Source organism: Cebus imitator, unplaced genomic scaffold (genome assembly GCF_001604975.1).
Source record: "Cebus imitator isolate Cc_AM_T3 unplaced genomic scaffold, Cebus_imitator-1.0 Scaffold240, whole genome shotgun sequence".
In the NCBI taxonomy this organism is placed as follows: Eukaryota; Metazoa; Chordata; class Mammalia; order Primates; family Cebidae; genus Cebus; species Cebus imitator.
Genome location: NW_016107555.1, coordinates 405,163 through 422,513, shown reverse-complemented (window position 1 = coordinate 422,513; position 17,351 = coordinate 405,163). Strand labels below are relative to the sequence as shown.

Here is a 17,351-nt window from a genome sequence, read left to right as displayed (position 1 = left end):
GGTGAGCCGAGATCGTGCCATTGCACTCCAGCCTGGGTAACAAGAGCGAAACTTCATCTCAAAAAAAAAAAAAAGAAAGAAAATCTTGTCCTAGAACACCCTGGCTGGTTTGGTTACAGCTCGTGGCAGCTCTTCTCCCTTGGGTCATGTTCATCTCCCGGCACCTGCTGTGCACCTGGCTCTGGTGGGACGGCTGAGGATGGGGCCCCAGCACTGTCCAGGCCTGTTGGGGCCTGGCTGGGAGTCCTATGGGTGGCGTGGAGGTGCGGCTGGGCTTCCTGTCACCGGGCACCCTCTGGCATTATTGCTTGCCTTGTGCCCCAGCCCTTTCCTGCCCTCTTCCTTCCTCTGTTTCCTTGGGGCTACCCCTTGGGCCCTCCTGGTCTGTGCAAACTCCCTCAGGGAGCTTCCTTGCCCTGTAGCCCTCACTTGACTTCCTGGCGAGCTGTCGAGCCCATCCAGAGGTTGTTTGAGCTCAGTGGGGCAGCTTGTCTCCCTTGGCATCAGGGATATAAGGGTTGGGTTCAGCCATACAAGAGTGGCCAGGCCCTCAATCCCAGACTGTCCCAGGCACTGGGCTGGGCACCCAAGGACATGCTTTCCAGGCTGTGTGGTGACTGCCAGCACAGGGCATCTCGGGCTGGGCTAGGCTGCGAGGACTTGCGCCTGTGGAAGACAACTCTGGGTTCCTGTTTTCTCTTTTTGCGGGTTTGCTGTGGTTGGCAGCTGCCGTACTCCAGGCCTGTCGCGGCCACTCAGACAAGGGCTGTGGTACGAGCCAGGGTGGACGAGCTGGGCTTGGGTTTGTGCCCTCTCCTGTGTCTGTTCTCCAGACCTACCCAGGCCTCCACCATCAGGACCCCATCTTTGGGTTTCAAAGACCAAGGATGGGGAAGAGCAGGCACCAGCCTCTGCAGCAATGGCTGTGGACACCAGCTGGGGGAGCCAGGGTCAGGCCCTTCCTCTCCCGGTTCCCCTCTGCTGTGGCTTCTGGGCTATCATGTCCCCACCACTTAAGGGTGTCTTTACACTGACTTCAGGATAGATGCTGGGATGCCTGGGCACGGGACTGTCCCCACATGTTAACGTGTACAGAACTCTGTCTACAGCACAAATTAAGTTATGAAAACACAGTGACTGGTATTTAATGCTGATCTACGTTAGTATTTTATATGACTTAGAGATGCATATGTGATAAAGGACACCCTCCCTCCAGTGTCCACATCCAGTCCTGCCCCAGAGGGTTGGGCAGGTTGACGTATTTATTTTTGTCTCTTCTGTAGGCTTCCATGTCCAGAATCCTGCTTAGGGTTTTAGGGTGCCTTTGGTACCTTTTGCAATAAAAATATTTCCCATCCATTTGGGGTAATTCCCTTTGTCCTCCTGCTACTGTGCCTTCTGGGACTCCTTTGGGCTGAGGCCAGGTGTGGGAGGAGCTGGCGGCATGGTGGGCCCAGAGCCCTTCCAGGCCCTTTCTCATCTCAGATTGTTGCAAGCGATGAGGCAGTGGAAAAACTGGGTGTGGTGGCTCGCACCTGCAATTCCAGTGCTTTGGGAGGCTGAGGAGGGAGGATCACTTGAGCCCGGGGGTTCAAGACCAGACCAGCCTGGGCAATACAGGGAGACCTTGTCTCCATTTAAATGGAGAGGCCAAGAAGTAAAGGTGGAGCAAGGTGATGCAGGGGAAACCTGCCTGCTCCAAAGCTGGTCTCTGCCTGTTGGTCCTCTGTCTGGGCCTGGTGCTCGCAGCCCTTCCTGAGGATGTGGTACAGGTGGTGATGCGACTCCCATCTGCAAGGGGATGGACCTTGGACCTCGGGAGGTGGAGCCCTTCAAATACAGTCCCAAACCAGGCTGTGAATCCACACAAGCTGTCCAGCTCAGGACCTTTTTCCCATCTGCAGAGCCCATCTGAACCTGAGGGCGAAGCCGGTGTCTTGGCTGGGAAGGGGAGCAGTACTGAAGCCAGAGTGGGCCTTTTTTTTTTTTTTGAGACACGGTCTCATTCTGTCACGTAGGCTGGAGTGCAGTGGTGCAATCTCAGCTCACTGCAACCTTCACCTCCTGGGTTCAAGGGAATCTTATGCGTCAGCCTCCTGAGTAGCTGGGATTACAGACATGCACTACCACGCCCAGCAATTTTGTATTTTAAGTAGAGAAATGAAGTTGTCAGTAACTTGCCCAGAGCCAACTTAGTGGGAAGAAATTTAAACGTGAGAAATCATGCTCTAGGGCCTATGTGCATTTGCTCCTTGACACAGCACCCCATAGCTATAGAACCTGGGACCAGCAAACCCTAGACACTTAGACCAGGCTGCTCTTGAGGGAAGGGTCCCCTCTGGCCATGCCAGAGCCCAGGGCTTAGTCAAGAGCCCCACCTTCCTGAGGCCCCTAGGCGTGCTCAGCTACACTAACTGGGCCCAAGCCTTGATTCTGCCCAACAAGGCCAGCGTCTTGGGTCCCAACCACTCCACTCAACTCCAGAAGCTTGGTAATGAATTCTGTCCCCAGGGCTGGCATCACCTCAGCTCTACATTAGGAATAGTAGTGCTCTATCTGGCCAGCGTTCCCCACTCTAAAATCCTGCAATAATGAGGAACATGCATACAGATGTGGAGAGCAGCCAAGGCCAGAGGTTTGGCCCCCAAAGGAACCCTGTCCCAGCGTCGCTCAGCTGAGGTTTCCCAACAGAAGGGAAACCTGCCAGTTGAGCTGAGACCCACACAGGACCGGCAAGGCACCCCTCCGTCCTGAGGGCACGCATGGGAAAGCAGCCCTTCCCCAAATGCAGGACACTGGGGAACAGATTGTCAGGCTGAAATACACGAGATCAAAGCCACACGGTTTATTGAGGGGTGGGGCCACGTGGGCTCTGGTGGCCAGAGTGGGCTATGTGTCGCAGTCCTCGGGGACAGCAGCTGTGATGATGAGGGACGGCTCCAGGATGCCTGGTCCGGCAAAACTCTCCTCTGCACATAGTCTCTGGCCGGGGAGCTGGGAGGCCAGGCCACCCTGGGCCAGGGACTCCACAATGACCTCTGCCGAGCCCACCTCCAGCTCGGCAGGCGGCTGCAGCGCCACCACCACCATCTTCTCGTCCTCGATGATGAGGTTGCGGAGCTTGCGCTGCCGCGGGTTGTAGTTCTCCACCCGGTCGTGAATCTCCATGTGCCTCCGCAGGTGGGCCTGGTGGGGAGGGCGAGCTCAGGACTTTGGGGGATCCCGGGGGAGGGGAAGGAGCCCAGGGCCTGGCCTACCTGTCGGGTGAACTTGTAGCCGCACTCGGTGCACTCGAACTTCCTCACCCCCTTGTGCCGTCTGACGTGCACACGCAGCTGCTCCACGGCTGTGGGAGGGAGAACACAGAGCGGATAGTGCAGGAGCCCCGGGACCCTCGAGCAAACCCAGCAGGAGGTTGGGACAGGCAGCAAGGGAGGTGGCTGAACTGCTGGCGGGGGGGTTCTTTCTGCTGTACGTGGGCCAGTGGTTTAAAAGTGCTGCACAGGCCCTGCCAGGCTCTCCAGTGCCACCCAGAGTCACTACTGCACAGGACACCCTGCCTTCAGTCAAAGCAGGTCCACTTTCAACTCTTAACATGTAGTGCACAGAAGAGGTTCACTGGCAAGCAGGGAGTGTTTCCTCCTCAGAGACCCTCCAACTAGGGTGAGCAGGAAATGGATCCCCCAGGGTCACCCAGGTACCTTTGAAGGTCTTGCCGCAGATTTGGCAGAAGTGGGGCCGGCCCTCCTGGTGGCGGCTAGCCACGTGCCTCAGGAGGGGCCCCTTCTCAGTGAAGCGCTGCTCACAGAACTCGCAACTGAAAGGCCTTTCACCAGTGTGGGTACGGTTGTGCTTGTCCAGGCTGGCTGTGGGCACAAGGCAGGAGCTCAGCCTGCTTCGGCTTCGGGACTGGGTGGGGAGGGGCAGGACTGAGAGGGGACAGGCAGGACTGAGGGGTGGGGTGGGGTGGGGTGGGGTGGGGTGGGGCGGGGTGGATCTCACCTTGGGTGCGGAAGGTCTTGCCACAGAGGTGGCACTGGAAGGGCTTCTCGCCCGTGTGTGTGCGCAGGTGCATGTTGAGATTGGCCTTTTGGGTGAAGGCATGGCTGCAGAACTCACACACATGTGGCCTCTCATTCCTGTTAGGGTGGGGACATGGGGCAGAGGCCATCACCAAAAGAAGTGGCCCCTTTGCTCTGCTACAGCTAGGAACATGACTGGTGGAAAAAAGGGTTTGGGCAGTGCCAGGAAAGGGGCACCACCTCCACCCACAGAGCAGAAGGGCATCTACGAGCAAGAAGTCACAGGAAACTAAGGAAACTTAGAATCTGCCCTGGGCACAGAGTTATCTGAGCCTGAAACACCTCCCCCCAGCCTCTCCCGCCTGGCATACCTGCTTACCCCTTGGGTCCCACTACCCCAGAAAGTCTTTAGGCACTAGATTCAAGGTGGAGGCCAAGGACATACTCATCTGTGTAAATGTCAGCAAACTCTATCTTCCCTGCCCGGTACTAGCTTGGGCTGGCAGCAGGACTGGGCCCCAGAACGGGCGACACGCACCTGTGCTTGGCCTTGATGTGCATCTGCAGGCCATTCCGACTCGAGGCCCGGTGCCCACACTCCTCACACACAAACAGCTTCTCCCCACGGTGCTTGAAAGCTTCGTGCAGCTGCAGCTCTGTCCGAGACAGGAAGCACTTGGCACAGGTGGGGCACTGCGGGCAGACCGGGCAGGCAGAGCCACCAGGGCCAGGGTGAGAGCAAGGCAGGGCTGCCTGGAATACCCACAAGTCCCCTCCCCCGAACAACAGAAAGCTCATGGCCAACACCCCACTTTGGGAACAGCTCACTCTTGCTCATGCTGAAGAAAATGTGTTTCTCAAAATGTTACTTTTCAAATGTAAAGTACATCACAAAACACATTACAAGTTAATTAAATGCTCTTTGTTCTGGCTTCTGTAAATTTGCTTCCTCCTTCAGCATCCTGCACCACCCAGGTGCATAAAAGGCACCCCATTTTCTTTGTCCTTTACAAAATTAAAAAGCAATTCCGCTAAGCCCATAATCACGTTAAATAAAATCCTCCTGCAACCCCATCAATCTCTCCAAATCTCTAATTTCCCGCTACAATGCCAGCATCAAAGCATGCCCAGCCCTGCCTATCACTTACTGCGTGGGGCTTGGGGGCTCCGTGCAGCTTGATCATGTGGCTCTGCAAGTCCTTTTTCTGCATGAACTGCTGGGAGCAGGAGGAACACTGAAAAAGAGTCCCACAGTCACCTCCAGGGCAGCCTGCACCCATGAAACCCTGCCACCAACCCTCAGGCTATAGGGCGGGAACTCAAGGGAGGCCCCCTGATCTGGTGTGAAGTATGGAGCTGGGGAGGGCCCTCAGGGCTCAGCTGCCCAGAGGATGCCGAGCCTGTCCACCATGGAAAGAAACAAGGGCCCAATAAGGATCCTAGAGGTGAGGCTGCAGCCAGCAGCCCTGCCCAGATAAAGGGGCACTGGGCAGCAGGGAAGGCAGGCTCCCTGACAGCTACCATGACGGAGGTGCCCAATACCACCCATGTAAAGGGCTCAGCAGAAGGGATCCTGGGACTACCCACCCCTGGCCCTGGAGACAGGCCAAGCCTGACCTTATAGGGCATCTCCCCTGTGTGAGACACCATGTGCACCCGCAGCTCCATCCTCCGGCGGAATGTGTCCTGGCACACGGAGCACGTGAAGACCTGGCAGTGTGAGGGGCAAGCGGGGCCAGCATCAGCGGGGGCCTCTGCCTGCAACAGCAGCCTCTGCCTGGGCTTCCACTCGCTGCTGGGAAGAGTCTGCCTGAGGGGTGGGGACACTAGGGTGGGAGAGGGCAACATGTAACCTGCCTGGCCTGACCGTCACTGAGTGCTGCAAGCCCATCGCACACCAGGCCCTTCTCAGGCCCAGACAGACTGAGGGCAGGGTCCAGGTGGCCTCACCCACAGTCCCTGGCCCCCGCAGCGGCTGACAGGCCTCTAGGAAGAGTGGGTCTGGGTTTCACCTGGCCCTGACACAGCAGCCAGCAGTGGTGGTGTGGGGAGGTGGCCAGGGGGCCTTTCCCAGCTGCCATCCTCTGTGGAGACTCCCCTTCTCCAAAGCCCAAGGTGGGTGGGCCAGGGGCCTAGGAAGGCAAATCCAAAATGCCTCCCTCCCACAAAGTCCCTCCTATGCCTGTCCCTTCCGCCCTCAGGACCTGTGTCCCCGATACCAGGGCATGGACTTGATGACATCTAAGGACCCCACAGCTTCCTGAATTTACAGTACCTCTCTCAGACAGTGTCCTGGGGCCCTTCCCAGACGGCACAAAAACAGAGAGGCCAATGTGCCTGTGCCCTGCCCACAAGTACCTGGGCCAGCTCCCAAGTACCTGTTCCGAGCGGTTCATGCAATTCCGGGCTTCATGCTCCAGGAGGTTCTCCTTCCGAAAGTAACACTTCCCACATTTGGGACACTCAAAGGGTTTCTCCCCAGTATGTTTCCTGCCAGGAGAAGCCACAGGGGTGGGGGGGCTGAGAGGGTTTCCCATCTCTCCCTCACCCAGGGCCCCCTCTGGCTCCCCTCTGAGGGGAACAGGTGTTCTGAGGTGACACCAGCTGGTTAAGGTGCAGGGGCAACCCCAGAAGTCTACCCAGCATGGAGACTCTCCACAAGGGAGAGTGCCATGGCAAGAAGCTCACACAGGTCCTAAGAGGCCGCCACGGATCTGACCAGCACAGAGGCCGATGGGAAGGCCCTGCTGACCGCATTCTGTCTGAAGGCAGAAACAGCTCCTGGGTCCTGACTACTGGCAAAGACGCATAGTCTTCCCAGAGCTTCAAACCCATGGCCAGATCTAATGGCCTCACCTGACTCCACTGTCCCACCTAGCTTGGCAACAGCTTCTCCTGGGAGACCTACAAGTCCCCCCCCCCGCCGAACAATAGAAAGCATACTGCCGGCTGCCCACTCTGGGTACAGCTCACTCTTGCTCATGCTGAAGAAAATGTGTTTCTCACCTTGCCTGCTTCACTCCCGGGGTCTCGTCTGGTCACATGGGTCAGGCATGTGCCTCCTTACAGCCTGTCACCCCGCCAGGCTCCTCCTAACCCAGAGCCCTGGCTCTTCCCTCTGCCCAGATGCTCCTCAGTCACCCACTTAGTCAACTTCCTCACCTCCTTTGAGTCTTTGCTCAAATCTCACCTTCTCAGTAAACATCCTGAGACCCTGGCTACTTAAAATCACAGTCAAATCCAACCCATTACTTCCTGACCCGTTGGCCCGCCTTTGCTTTTTCGTTTTCCACAGCACTTCCTCACCATCTACCGCAGGCAGATGGACTTATCTGTCATCTGCATTGCCCTGCAAGCAGGTGGCCTGCACAAGAGCCTTTGTTTTGTTCCCTTAAATGCATCTCTAACACCTACACAGCCTTGCTAGCCACCTGGTAGACTGCTGAATGAATGAACTAAACGAACTGGACCTCAGAGCCCCTGTGTAGCCTGTCACAGCTCCTCCCACCAGCCAGGGGCCAAGCATTTCTCTCAACCTCTGCCTCTGCAGCAACTCTCCTCAACCCCCATCAAAATGACTTCATGAAGCCATCACTCCCCAGTTCTCAGGGCCAGTCCAGCAAGCTGAAGCCCAAGAAAGGGATGGAAACTGCCCCAATCTTACCCCAGCAGAGTGCCTGATAGTGAGCATCCAGCAGCACGCAGGCTGCCCCAGGACCCCCAACACTCTGGGGTTATCCCAACATTCCACTGGCAGCAGCTGCCCCTAGCACAGTGCACAGGGACAGCAAACAGGTCTCCCCCTTGCTCCCGTTCCAGGTGATTACTAGCGTGCGGCCCAAACTGACTTGGCAAGAAAATACGCCATAATAGACTAGTGATGTCTTAGCTGGGAGTGGCAGGACTGGAAGGCAGCTCACAGGGCTGCCATCCCCACAGGCCCTGCAGGGACTCTGGAACAGTGCTGCCCAAGGGGATTCTCCACAATGATAGAAATATGCTATGTCAGCACCACCCAATTCAGCCACCAGGAGCCACGTGGTTCCTCACCACTTCAGATTTGGCTAACATGTCTAAGGAACTGAATTTTTATTTAATTTTAATTTTAAGTTAAAGTAGCCCCTGGGGGCTGTGCACAGTGGCTCATGCCTGTAATCCAGAACCTTGGGAGGTTGAGGCAGGTGGATCATGAAGTCAGGAGTTCAAGACCAGCCTGGCCAGTATGGTGAAACCCCGACTCTACTAAAAAATATAAAAAATTATCCGGGCGTGATGGTACACGCCTATAGTCTCAGCTACTTAGGAGGCTAAGGCAGGAAAATCGCTTGAACCCGGAAGGTAGAGGTTGCAGGGAGGTGAGATCGCACCACTGCACTCCCACCTTGGTGAAAGAGTGAGACTCTATCTCAAAAAAATATGTAATTTCAGTACTTTGGGAGGCCAGGGTGGGTGGATCGCTTGAGCCCAGGAGTCTGAGACCAGCCTGGGCAACACAGCAAGACCTTGTCTCTACTAAAAGTAAAAATAAAACTTTTAACAGCCCCTGGAGTTCCTGGTGACTTATTGGACACAAGCTTTACACAAATGGACTTAATGCCCCACTGACACCCCAGAGTGAACACTTCCCTGGAACACAGGTAACACTGACCCAAGGCTCAGCATTGTGGCCCAAAGCCCCGGCTGCCAGGCTTCAGAAACACCTAAGGCTAGGCCTCAGCTCTCACACAAGGGCCACAGGTCTCTCACTCTGCTGGCAGAAGCCAGCTGGAGGTCAAGGTCCACAATGGGTGGAACCTGTTGACAAGATGTTCACAAACCCATCTCCAAGCAGAGTACTCACAAGAGAGCAAGGAAGAGCCAACCCAAAGCAGACTCTAACTTTTTAATCATCAGAGGTGTGCCAAGACCAGGCACTATGTGGGTCTGAGATGGATCCCCCGGCCTCTGCCTTACCCAGGTGTGGGAAGTGCAGGACCCCTCCCCCAACATGGGAATGGTAGACAGGAAAAGAAAATAGAAAAACAGAACGTTTACCTGTTGTGGACTTTTAGATAATATTTGCTGAGGAACTTTTTATGACATGTGGGGCATTCGACTGCCGCTGTACCTTTTCTGTTCTCAGCAGGCTCAGCTGCTAGGGAGCCCGTGCTCAGGGCTGGCTCGGCTGCACAGGGCTTGAGGATTACATCTGACTTCCTCCTCGTCAGCACAGCCTCAGGCTCAGACATGTAATCGCCATCCCCGTCGTCCTCTACTTGAACCACTACTTCCCACTAGACCAAAACAGACAGCAGAAGCGGGTGGCGTCCCAAATTAATCAACAGGGGTTGTAGGGACCCAGCTTCGTTTCCATCCCAAACTCCAACCCTGCCAAGTCCCTTCATCAGGGACTGTTCCTTCAGGGGCTCAGGGCAGAGAGCATCTGAATCTTGGATTCGGAGGAATGTGGATCTGTTTGGGGGGAACTGGAAGCTCGGCTGGAAACACCACCCTGGGAAAACACCTGCAACCCTGATGCTGCCCACTTCTTTCAGGAAGGTGGCAGCCTGAGGTCACCAGCTTCCCTTGTTTGTAAAAAGCCTGTTCCAAACCCATGTTAACAGATATTGTCTTGGGATCCAGGCTTTTTTTTTTTTTTGAGATGGAGTCTCGCTCTGTTGCTCACAGTGCAGTGGCGCAACCTCAGCTCACTACAACCTCCGCCTCCCGGGTTCAAACCATTCGCCTGCCTCAGCCTCCCAAGTAACTGGGATTACAGGCGCCTGCCACCACAGCCCGGCTAGTTTTTCTTGTATTTTCAGAGAGATGTGGTTTCACCATATTGGCCAGGCTGGTCTCAAACTCCTGACCTTGTGATCTGCCCACCTCGGCTTCCCAAAGTGTTGGGATTACAGGCATGAGGCACCGCGCCTGGCTTTTTTTTTTTTTTTTTGAGACAGGGTTGCCTAGGCTGGAGGGTAGTGGCACGATATCAGCTCACTGCAACCTCTACTTCCTGGGCTCAAGTGATCCTCCCACCTCACCCTCCTGAGCAGCTAGGACAACTGGTATGTGTGTGCCACCACAGCCAGCTTTTTTTTTTTTTTTTTTTTTTTTCAGATGGAGTTTCACTCTTGTTACCCAGGCTGGAGTGCAATGGCGCGATCTCGGCTCACCGCAACCTCCGCCTCCTGGGTTCAGGCAATTCTCCTGCCTCAGCCTCCTGAGTAGCTGGGATTACAGGCACGCACCACCATGCCCAGCTAATTTTTTGTATTTTTAATAGAGACGGGGTTTCACCATGTTGACCAGGATGGTCTTGATCTCTTGACCTCGTGATCCACCCGCCTCGGCCTCCCAAAGTGCTGGGATTACAGGCATGAGCCACGGCGCCCGGCCAATTTTTTTTTTTCTTATTTTTATTTTTTTTTAAAGATGGGGTTTCACCATGATGGCCAGGCTGGTTTTGAACTCCTGACCTCAGGTGATTCACCCACCTAAGCCTCCCAAAGTGCTAGGACTACAGGCGTGAGCCACCACGCCCGGCCTAATTTTGGGCTTTTTTGATACAGATATGGTCTCACCATGTTGCCCAGGCTAGTCTGGAACTCCCAAGCTCAAGTGATCCATCCTCCTTGGCCTCCCAAAGTGCTAGGACTACAGGCGTGAGTCAGCCATCATGCACCATACGCGGCCCAGGGTCCCTATTATACCAAAAAATTGTCTATTCCCTCTATTCCCTCCCCAGACCCAGTACCCTGGGCACAGTACCTCATTATTCCTGCCCTGCAGCTGGGCACCTTCAGCCTGGAAGGGCCTTGGGGGCACTTTGCAGTCCTCCGGTTCCTTGTCCTCGGGGGGACAAGCCTTCAGGGCCTGCTCGAGTTTCCCACATAAGGAGGAGGGGCTCTCACTCTGAGCAGGGGAATGGAGCTGGGGCCTCTGAGGACTATGACTGCCTCTGGGCTCCTGATCCCTGGGGACTAGACCCAGAGTCCTCGAAACTTCCTCTTCTTCCAAGCCTGTCGGCTCCTTGATGTGGCTGTTCACATTCCGGGAGGCAGGGGGCCCCAGCCCACTCTGGCCACCTGATGCCTGTCCCACTGAAGTTTTGGGCTTGAAGCTCTGGCACAGCTCTACGGCCTCTGGCACTCGCAACTCCCTGGCTGCCAGAAGCACCTGATCCCGGTTCCCTGAGGTGAGGGCGAGGTGACCAGTGTAGAAAAAGTCCAACAAGAGGCCAAAGATCTCAGCGAAGCCAGCAGGGAGGACGACACTGCCCCCTGAGCCATCCCCGTAGAGGCTCTGGAAGAAGTGGCTGCAGCAGGCAAGGACGCTCCAGTGCGCCTTAAACACCAGGCCCCCCACGTCCAGGGTGGCGTCGCAGTACTGGCCCTTCTCCCGCTGCTTGTTGAGCTCCTGCAGAACCCTCACGCTGTGCTGGACGAAGGAGCCGTCCATGGTCTGGAGGGCAGGGAGGCAGAAGTGACTACCCTGGCCAGCCCAAGCGAGGGTATGCAAGATAAAGACCCTGGAGTCGAAAAGAGAGAAAGGGGAAGTTGTCCTCTACTCAAATAATCAAATTTATCAGCACAAGGGCTTGGGTCAGGGCGAGAGGTGCACGCGGAGGGCAGGAACACACTGAGAGCCTCCTGGGGCCAGGGGCCATATTGGATTGGCCAGGGGGGATGCTGATGGGGGTCCAGGGTCGTGAAGAGGGGCCTGGTGGGAAAAAATCAAAGTTTTGGGAAAGGAGGCACAGGATGAGCGCGAACTAACTGGCCCGGCACAGCGAGAGGATCCTGGAAAGTGGAGGGCGGCGGCCGCGGACAGGTGAGCGGAGCCCACGCCGCGCCCACAGGTCCCGAGCGGCCGAGCGGAAGGCAGCCATGGCAGCCTGCAGCCCCTCCCTCCCTCACCCCGCACCCTCCTCACCCGGGCAGGTGCTCCCTCAGCCAGCCGAGCCAGCCCCACCAGCCCCCTGCTCCGTCGCTTCCACAGCCCACGAACCAACTGCCGGGCAATGCGTGCCCCGCCGCAGTCTCCACGCCGGACGTGACGTCAGAGCGTGCCTGCCAGGAGGGGCGCCTCGGAAGCGTAGAGTTTCTAGCTCCAGCCCCTTAGGGCGGGACCCTGCAGAGAACGGCCAATGGGATGCGGGGGCGAGGCCAAACTCTGTTCTTTCGGCGCCGGGCCCGCCTCCGGAGTTGCCTAGCAACGTCAAGCTAGGCGCCCAGCCTTTTTCCAGGCTCTGGATTCAGACTTCAATAGGCGACACCTCACCCTCTCCCCCGACAGGAAACCAGATACGCATTTCACTTCTTTATTGGCAGCCCAGAGCCTGGTCTGGGCTCTCCCGGGCGCTTACACGTCCTAACACCAGACTGAGGAGCCCAAAGGCTTCCCGGACACCCGTGGCCTGCTCGACCTTCGACCCTCAGGCCTGCTGACCCACTGGTCAGGTGGAGCTGCGGCGCCTCGTGTAGTCCTGAATGGAGGCCTGGAAGTGCTCTGTGCTGTTAAGGTCTGGACGGCAGAGGATTACATAGCACTTGGGCAGAAAATACCCGCCGAAGCCACTGCTCAGACTGCTGAGCACAGCCAGCATGTTGACTGCGGGCAGGTACTTGCCGTCGTAGACGCTGGCCGTGGTGAAGAAGGCGATCCAGGACACGAAGTTGAAGAGCAGGCTGAAAGTGACACATTTGGCCTCGTTGTAGTTCTCTGGCAAGTCCTTGCCCACGTAGCTGCAGGCAAAGGCGCTGATGGAGAGGAGGCCATTGTAGAGGAAGGCCAAGATGAAGCCCAGAGAATTGGCCTCTGTGCACTCAAGCACCACCAGCTGGGGGAAGCGCTGGTATTCCCGAGTGGGCAGTGGGGTCCACACCACCAGCCAAGTTAGGCAGATAAGCAGCTGGGCAGCTGAGCTGATCATCACAAACAGGCCGGCACCGTGGTTTTGGACCCAGGCATGGTAGAATGTGGGCACCTTGGTGGAAAACTTGAAGATGATGACTAGTTGGAAGGAGCGAACTGTCAGGCAGGACAGGAAGATGGTGAAACCAAGGGCAAAGAGGGCCTGGCGCAGTAAGCATGCAGGCCACGTGGGCTCCCCAAAGAAGCCATAGAGGCTGCCACTACCTGCTGCTAGGGAGCCCAGCATCAGAAAGCACAGCTGGCCCCCTGCTGACCTCACCACAGGTGTGTCTAGGTGCCAGGCAAACAGGCCAGCAGTCCCAAGCAGCAGCAGCAGCAACAGCGTGTTCGCTGCCAGCAGCACCCAAGAGGTGTGCTCATGCCAAGCCAAAAACACCACAGTTCGTGGGAAGCAGGTCTGGCTTCCGTCGGGTGCCCATTCTTCTTTCCCACAAGGCTGGCATCTGTAGAGGTCTGAAAGGGAAGGCCAAGAGGGTTCCTGAGAGCCAAATAAGCAGAGTAGGAATAGGGAATAGGGGCCTGCAAGATGCAGGGAGAATTGTTTCAGGGCAGCTAGGCTATGCTAGGCATAGTGGGACGGAGGTGGCCAGGAGTGGGGCCTGAGGCCAGGCATCTCCTCAAAATGCCTGTGTTAATTACAGACTCTGGAAACACCCAGGTCAGTTCTACATGGCTCATGGTCCCATGACGGTTTTGCAAACCCTAGGGTGGACCTTACCCTGGTAGCTCTGCCCGCATATCAGAGAGGCTACGATCCAATGGGAGCAGCCTGCTGCAAAGGGAGGACATTTTAATTTCTCTCTCTCCAGGACTTCCATGAACCACTTTCCTGAGCTGCTGCTCTGTGGTTCTCTGAGTCCTGACCCTCTGAGAACAGCAGGGAAGTATTCCTATCCCTACAGAGATGCTGAAAGGAAAGAATATGTCTCCTGGACACCAACTAAGGACGTGAGTCCTTAGCTATCTAATTTGCTCTCTGTTCTTGAGTTTTCATTGCTGGATGGGGAATGCTGTTTTTTGCTCTGCTGCAGACATGCTAGTATCTGGATCCAGGTCAAGCTGTTCAAGGAGCTAGCTGTCTTTGGCATGGGCAACAGAAGGGACAGTAGCATAAGAGGGTACAAAGGGAACAATAGTTACATTCATTTAGAGAAAGACGTTGAATTCAGGATACAATTGCATTTGTAGGAGTTGTGATGACAGCTCTCTAATAGAGGACACACCTCAGTCTAAGGTTTTCATTTGGCCTAATTCTTTCTTTTTTTTTTTTTTCGAGATGGAGTCACTCTGTCACCCAGGCTGGAGTGCAGTGGCCCAGTGTTGGCTCACCACAACCTGCAACCGCCCAGATTCAAGAGATTCTCCTGCCTCAGACTCCCCAGTAGCTGGGATTACAGGCGCCCACCACCACACCTGGCTAATTTTTGTGTTTTTAGTAGAGACAGGGTTTCACCGTGTTGGCCAGGCAGGAACTTCTGACCTCAAGTGATCCGACCACCTCAGCCGCCCAAAGTGCTGGGATTACAGGCATGAGCCACTGCGCCCAGCTTTTTTTTTCTTTGAGATGAAGTCTTGATCTGTCGCCCAGGCTGGCACGATTTAGACTCATTGCAACCTCCTCCTCCCAGGTTCAAGCGATCCTCCTGCCTCAGCTCCCAAGTAGCTGGGATTACAGGCTTGTGCCACCACACCCAGCTAATTTTTTATATTTTTGGTAGATATGGGGTTTTACCATGTTAGCCAGGTTGGTCTCAAACTCCTAACATCAAGCGATCCTCCCGCCTCGGCCTCCCAAAGTACTGGGATTACAGGCATGAGCCACTGCACCCAACAGCCAATTCTTTCTCTTAATCAGAATTCTGTCTGGTGAAAGGTGTCCTCCAACCTGAAGCTAACTGGCAACCCAGTGACTGGGGCCCTGGTTCTCGGGCAGGGCATGTGCACATGGGGCCCAAGGGAGGGTCTTCCATCCATCCTTTGGCCTCTGGCAGTACTGGGTAGTTCGCCTGCTCCTTTGCTCACTCACCACTCGTGTTGAGGAAGGTCCCAGCCTCACAGGGCACACACTCAAAGCAACAGTGATGGAAACCCATAACCACTCGCTGGTGCCCTTCAAGACAGTCACTGGAACACACAGACTTAGGCACCTGTAAGAAGCCAGAGGGTCCACATATAGGGGCTCAAGTCAAAAGACAGCTCACAGGTGGAACAGAAAACAGAATCTCTGTGCATCTGCCCTCAGGGCCTCACCCCTAGGGGAGGGTCCCTGTTTGTGTGAACTCCCACCGCAGGGCATCTGCATGCTAGCTCTCATGGAGTGTCTTCTCTGCTTCCCTGGCCAGGATGGGTAGAGTGGTGGCAGCTGGACCCCTGGAGTCCCCCTCCTAATCCCTGTACACTGTGTCAGCATCACCTCCAGGCTCTAGGCTGCCCATAAGGCAGTCGCCTGGTGAGTGACCACATCCCCATTACCTGGTTGTCCTTTCCGTGCCACTGGATTTTGGTCTCATTTATGTCTAGCCGAACTGGAGACCACGTGGAGGAGCCAACAACCGTGAAGGTCCACTTGGGCCCATTCCACTCCCAGGCAATTATGTTATAGCTACTGAGGGGATTTCCGTTGTCATTAAACATCACAGTGTCCCCATGTAGAAGGAAATTCACCTTCTGGATCTGCTCCAAAAGCTGAAAGAAACACATAATTTATCATGAAGCCACGGTAGACAGCGCAGACCCACATGGTCCCAGAAGCAAGGGCCTAGGGCCTTCCTGGGTTTCCATACTGGTGGTTTCAGCCCATCAGGAAGGTCGAGTCCCTTCCTCAGAGCTCCCTTCCTTTTTAGGAAGCCCCTCAACCCTCCCCACCAACTTCCTGACAGGAGGCCTCTAACAAAGGGCTTCTTTCCAGACAGTTTTGGCCCTTAACACTTCCAAACCACAGTGGGTGAGAGAAGGCAAGGATCAGAGGAAAGGATCAGTCTAAGAGAAGAGAGCAGCCGGGTGTGGTGGCTCACACCTGTAATCCCAGCACTTTGGGAGGCTGAAGCGGGCAGATCAGTTGATGCCAGGAGTTCGTGACCAGCCTGGCCAAGAAACCTCGTCTCTGCTAAAAACACAAAAATGAACCAGGTGTGGTGGTGTGTGCCTGTAATCCCAGCTAGTCAGGAGGCCAAGACAGGATAAGCACTTGAACCCAGGAGGTGGAAGTTACAGTAAGCCGAGACCACATTGCTGCACTCCAGCCTGGGCGACAGAGCGAGACTCCATCAAAAAAAAAAAAAAAAAAAAAGCAGTCCTCAAGTTACTGGCATTTATCCCCCTGGGCATTTAGGGTGGTCAGAGAGTGCCCACTCTGCTCGTCTCAGGATTGGCAGTTCTTTCTGATACAGGGTATTGGGGGTAGGTGCTCTTACCTGCCAGGGGTAGACTTGGTCCCTGGAACAAGCTCCAGAAGCACAGCCCAGGAGCTGGTGGAGGCCATGGGCCACCGCATACACAGCCTGGTATGCGTTGTAGGCAGCACTCATGGAGAAGGCTGTGAGCCTGGGCATTCTATGTGCTGTGAAAGCTTGGCATTCTCTGCAGAGCTGATTGCTGTTGCACCAAGAGCCCTTGGGGCAAGGCCTAGGGGCCCCCTTGTCTGCCGAGGCATAGGCTTCTTCAAACGCCTTCAGGCCAGGGATGGTCTTCTGCTGGATGGCCACACCCAGCACCGTCCCAATGTGCCGGATCCCGGGCACCCTGGAGATGTAAGTGGAGATGGCCCAGTCTTCTGAGGCGATCCACACCTTGCCAGTCAGGTTGGCCAGCACCACAGACTCGAAGAACACCCTGGCCAGCTGCCGGCTGGAAAAAACCACCACGACGGTGGCCCTGGCCCGGGCCAGGTGGTGCATCATGTCCTGCATCCTCTCATCGCCCGCCCGGGCAGAGAAGGGCACGATGTCCTTGAAAGCAATGCAGATGCCCTGAACAGTGGCCTGGTCCTCCAGTGCCTGCACCCCCAGCTGGCCATAGTCGCCACTGCTGCCAACGAGAGAGATCCAGGTCCACCCGAATCTCTGCAGCAGCAGCACCATGGTCTCCACCTGGTACTTGTCGCTGGGGACGGTGCGCAGGAAAGAAGGATACTGCTGCTTCATGCTGAGCGTCATGCTGCTGGCCGCATAGCTGATCTGTGGGAGGTCCCATTCAGCCAGTTCAGTGGCATCAATCTCCACTGAAGGCCCCCCAGTGACTGGTCCTATGCTGGGTGTGGGGATACAGGGAGGGGGGAGACCAGGAGAGCACCACTCACCCTGTGAAACTTACAGATCACCTGCGAAGGCTCCACAGGGGTGGGTTCTGGGGGAGGAATGGGAATCTGCCCCAGGATAAAGGATTAGGAAACGAATTTTTTTTTTTTTTTTTTTT

The 17,351-nt window shown here is 55.8% G+C and overlaps 3 protein-coding genes across 5 annotated transcripts in view; 1 reads left to right on the top strand and 2 right to left on the bottom strand.

The window, feature by feature from the left end:
• The window catches only part of LOC108282383, a 1,731-nt gene extending 372 nt beyond the window's left edge, over positions 1–1,359 (top strand). The window contains exon 2 of the mRNA XM_017498312.2: positions 83–1,359. Coding sequence (XP_017353801.1) covers positions 83–1,017 — 935 coding nt within the window. The 3' untranslated portion in view covers positions 1,018–1,359. The remainder of the gene's footprint in view (positions 1–82) is intronic.
• Positions 1,360–2,821: 1,462 nt separating this feature from the next.
• On the bottom strand, positions 2,822–12,051 carry ZBTB48 (zinc finger and BTB domain containing 48). Of its 3 annotated transcripts, none has more exons than XM_017498308.2 (11): positions 11,937–12,051; positions 10,773–11,532; positions 9,057–9,295; positions 6,401–6,512; positions 5,610–5,732; positions 5,171–5,257; positions 4,561–4,715; positions 4,003–4,139; positions 3,702–3,866; positions 3,258–3,346; positions 2,822–3,186 (listed from the first exon to the last, which is right to left on the bottom strand). In XM_017498308.2, the coding sequence occupies exons 2-11, from the start codon at positions 11,460–11,462 to the stop codon at positions 2,890–2,892; spliced, it is 2,094 nt and encodes a 697-aa protein (XP_017353797.1). In that variant the 5' UTR covers positions 11,463–11,532; positions 11,937–12,051; the 3' UTR covers positions 2,822–2,889. The 3 variants fall into 3 exon arrangements, with proteins under 3 accessions (XP_017353797.1, XP_037583717.1, XP_017353798.1); XM_037727789.1 differs by having other exon boundaries at positions 12,019–12,033; XM_017498309.2 differs by having other exon boundaries at positions 2,825–3,186; positions 5,640–5,732.
• A 259-nt stretch (positions 12,052–12,310) lies between these two features.
• The window catches only part of TAS1R1 (taste 1 receptor member 1), a 16,210-nt gene continuing 11,169 nt past the window's right edge, over positions 12,311–17,351 (bottom strand). Inside the window, exons 3-6 of the mRNA XM_017498313.1 lie at positions 16,352–17,113; positions 15,411–15,623; positions 14,965–15,085; positions 12,311–13,391 (exon numbers count right to left, since the gene is read on the bottom strand). Of these exons, the coding sequence (XP_017353802.1) occupies positions 12,460–13,391; positions 14,965–15,085; positions 15,411–15,623; positions 16,352–17,113 (2,028 nt within the window). The 3' untranslated portion in view covers positions 12,311–12,459. The remainder of the gene's footprint in view (positions 13,392–14,964; positions 15,086–15,410; positions 15,624–16,351; positions 17,114–17,351) is intronic.

Coding starts and splice junctions, on each gene's coding strand:
- ZBTB48 (XM_017498308.2), bottom strand. CDS start 11,462: ATGGACGGCTCCTTCGTCCAGCACAGCGTGAGGGTTCTGCAGGAGCTC. Junction 4,716..5,170: donor GAGCCCCCAAGCCCCACGCA/GTAAGTGATAGG, acceptor GTCTGCCCGCAG/TGCCCCACCTGTGCCAAGTG. Junction 3,867..4,002: donor CAAGACCTTCCGCACCCAAG/GTGAGATCCACC, acceptor TTGTGCCCACAG/CCAGCCTGGACAAGCACAAC.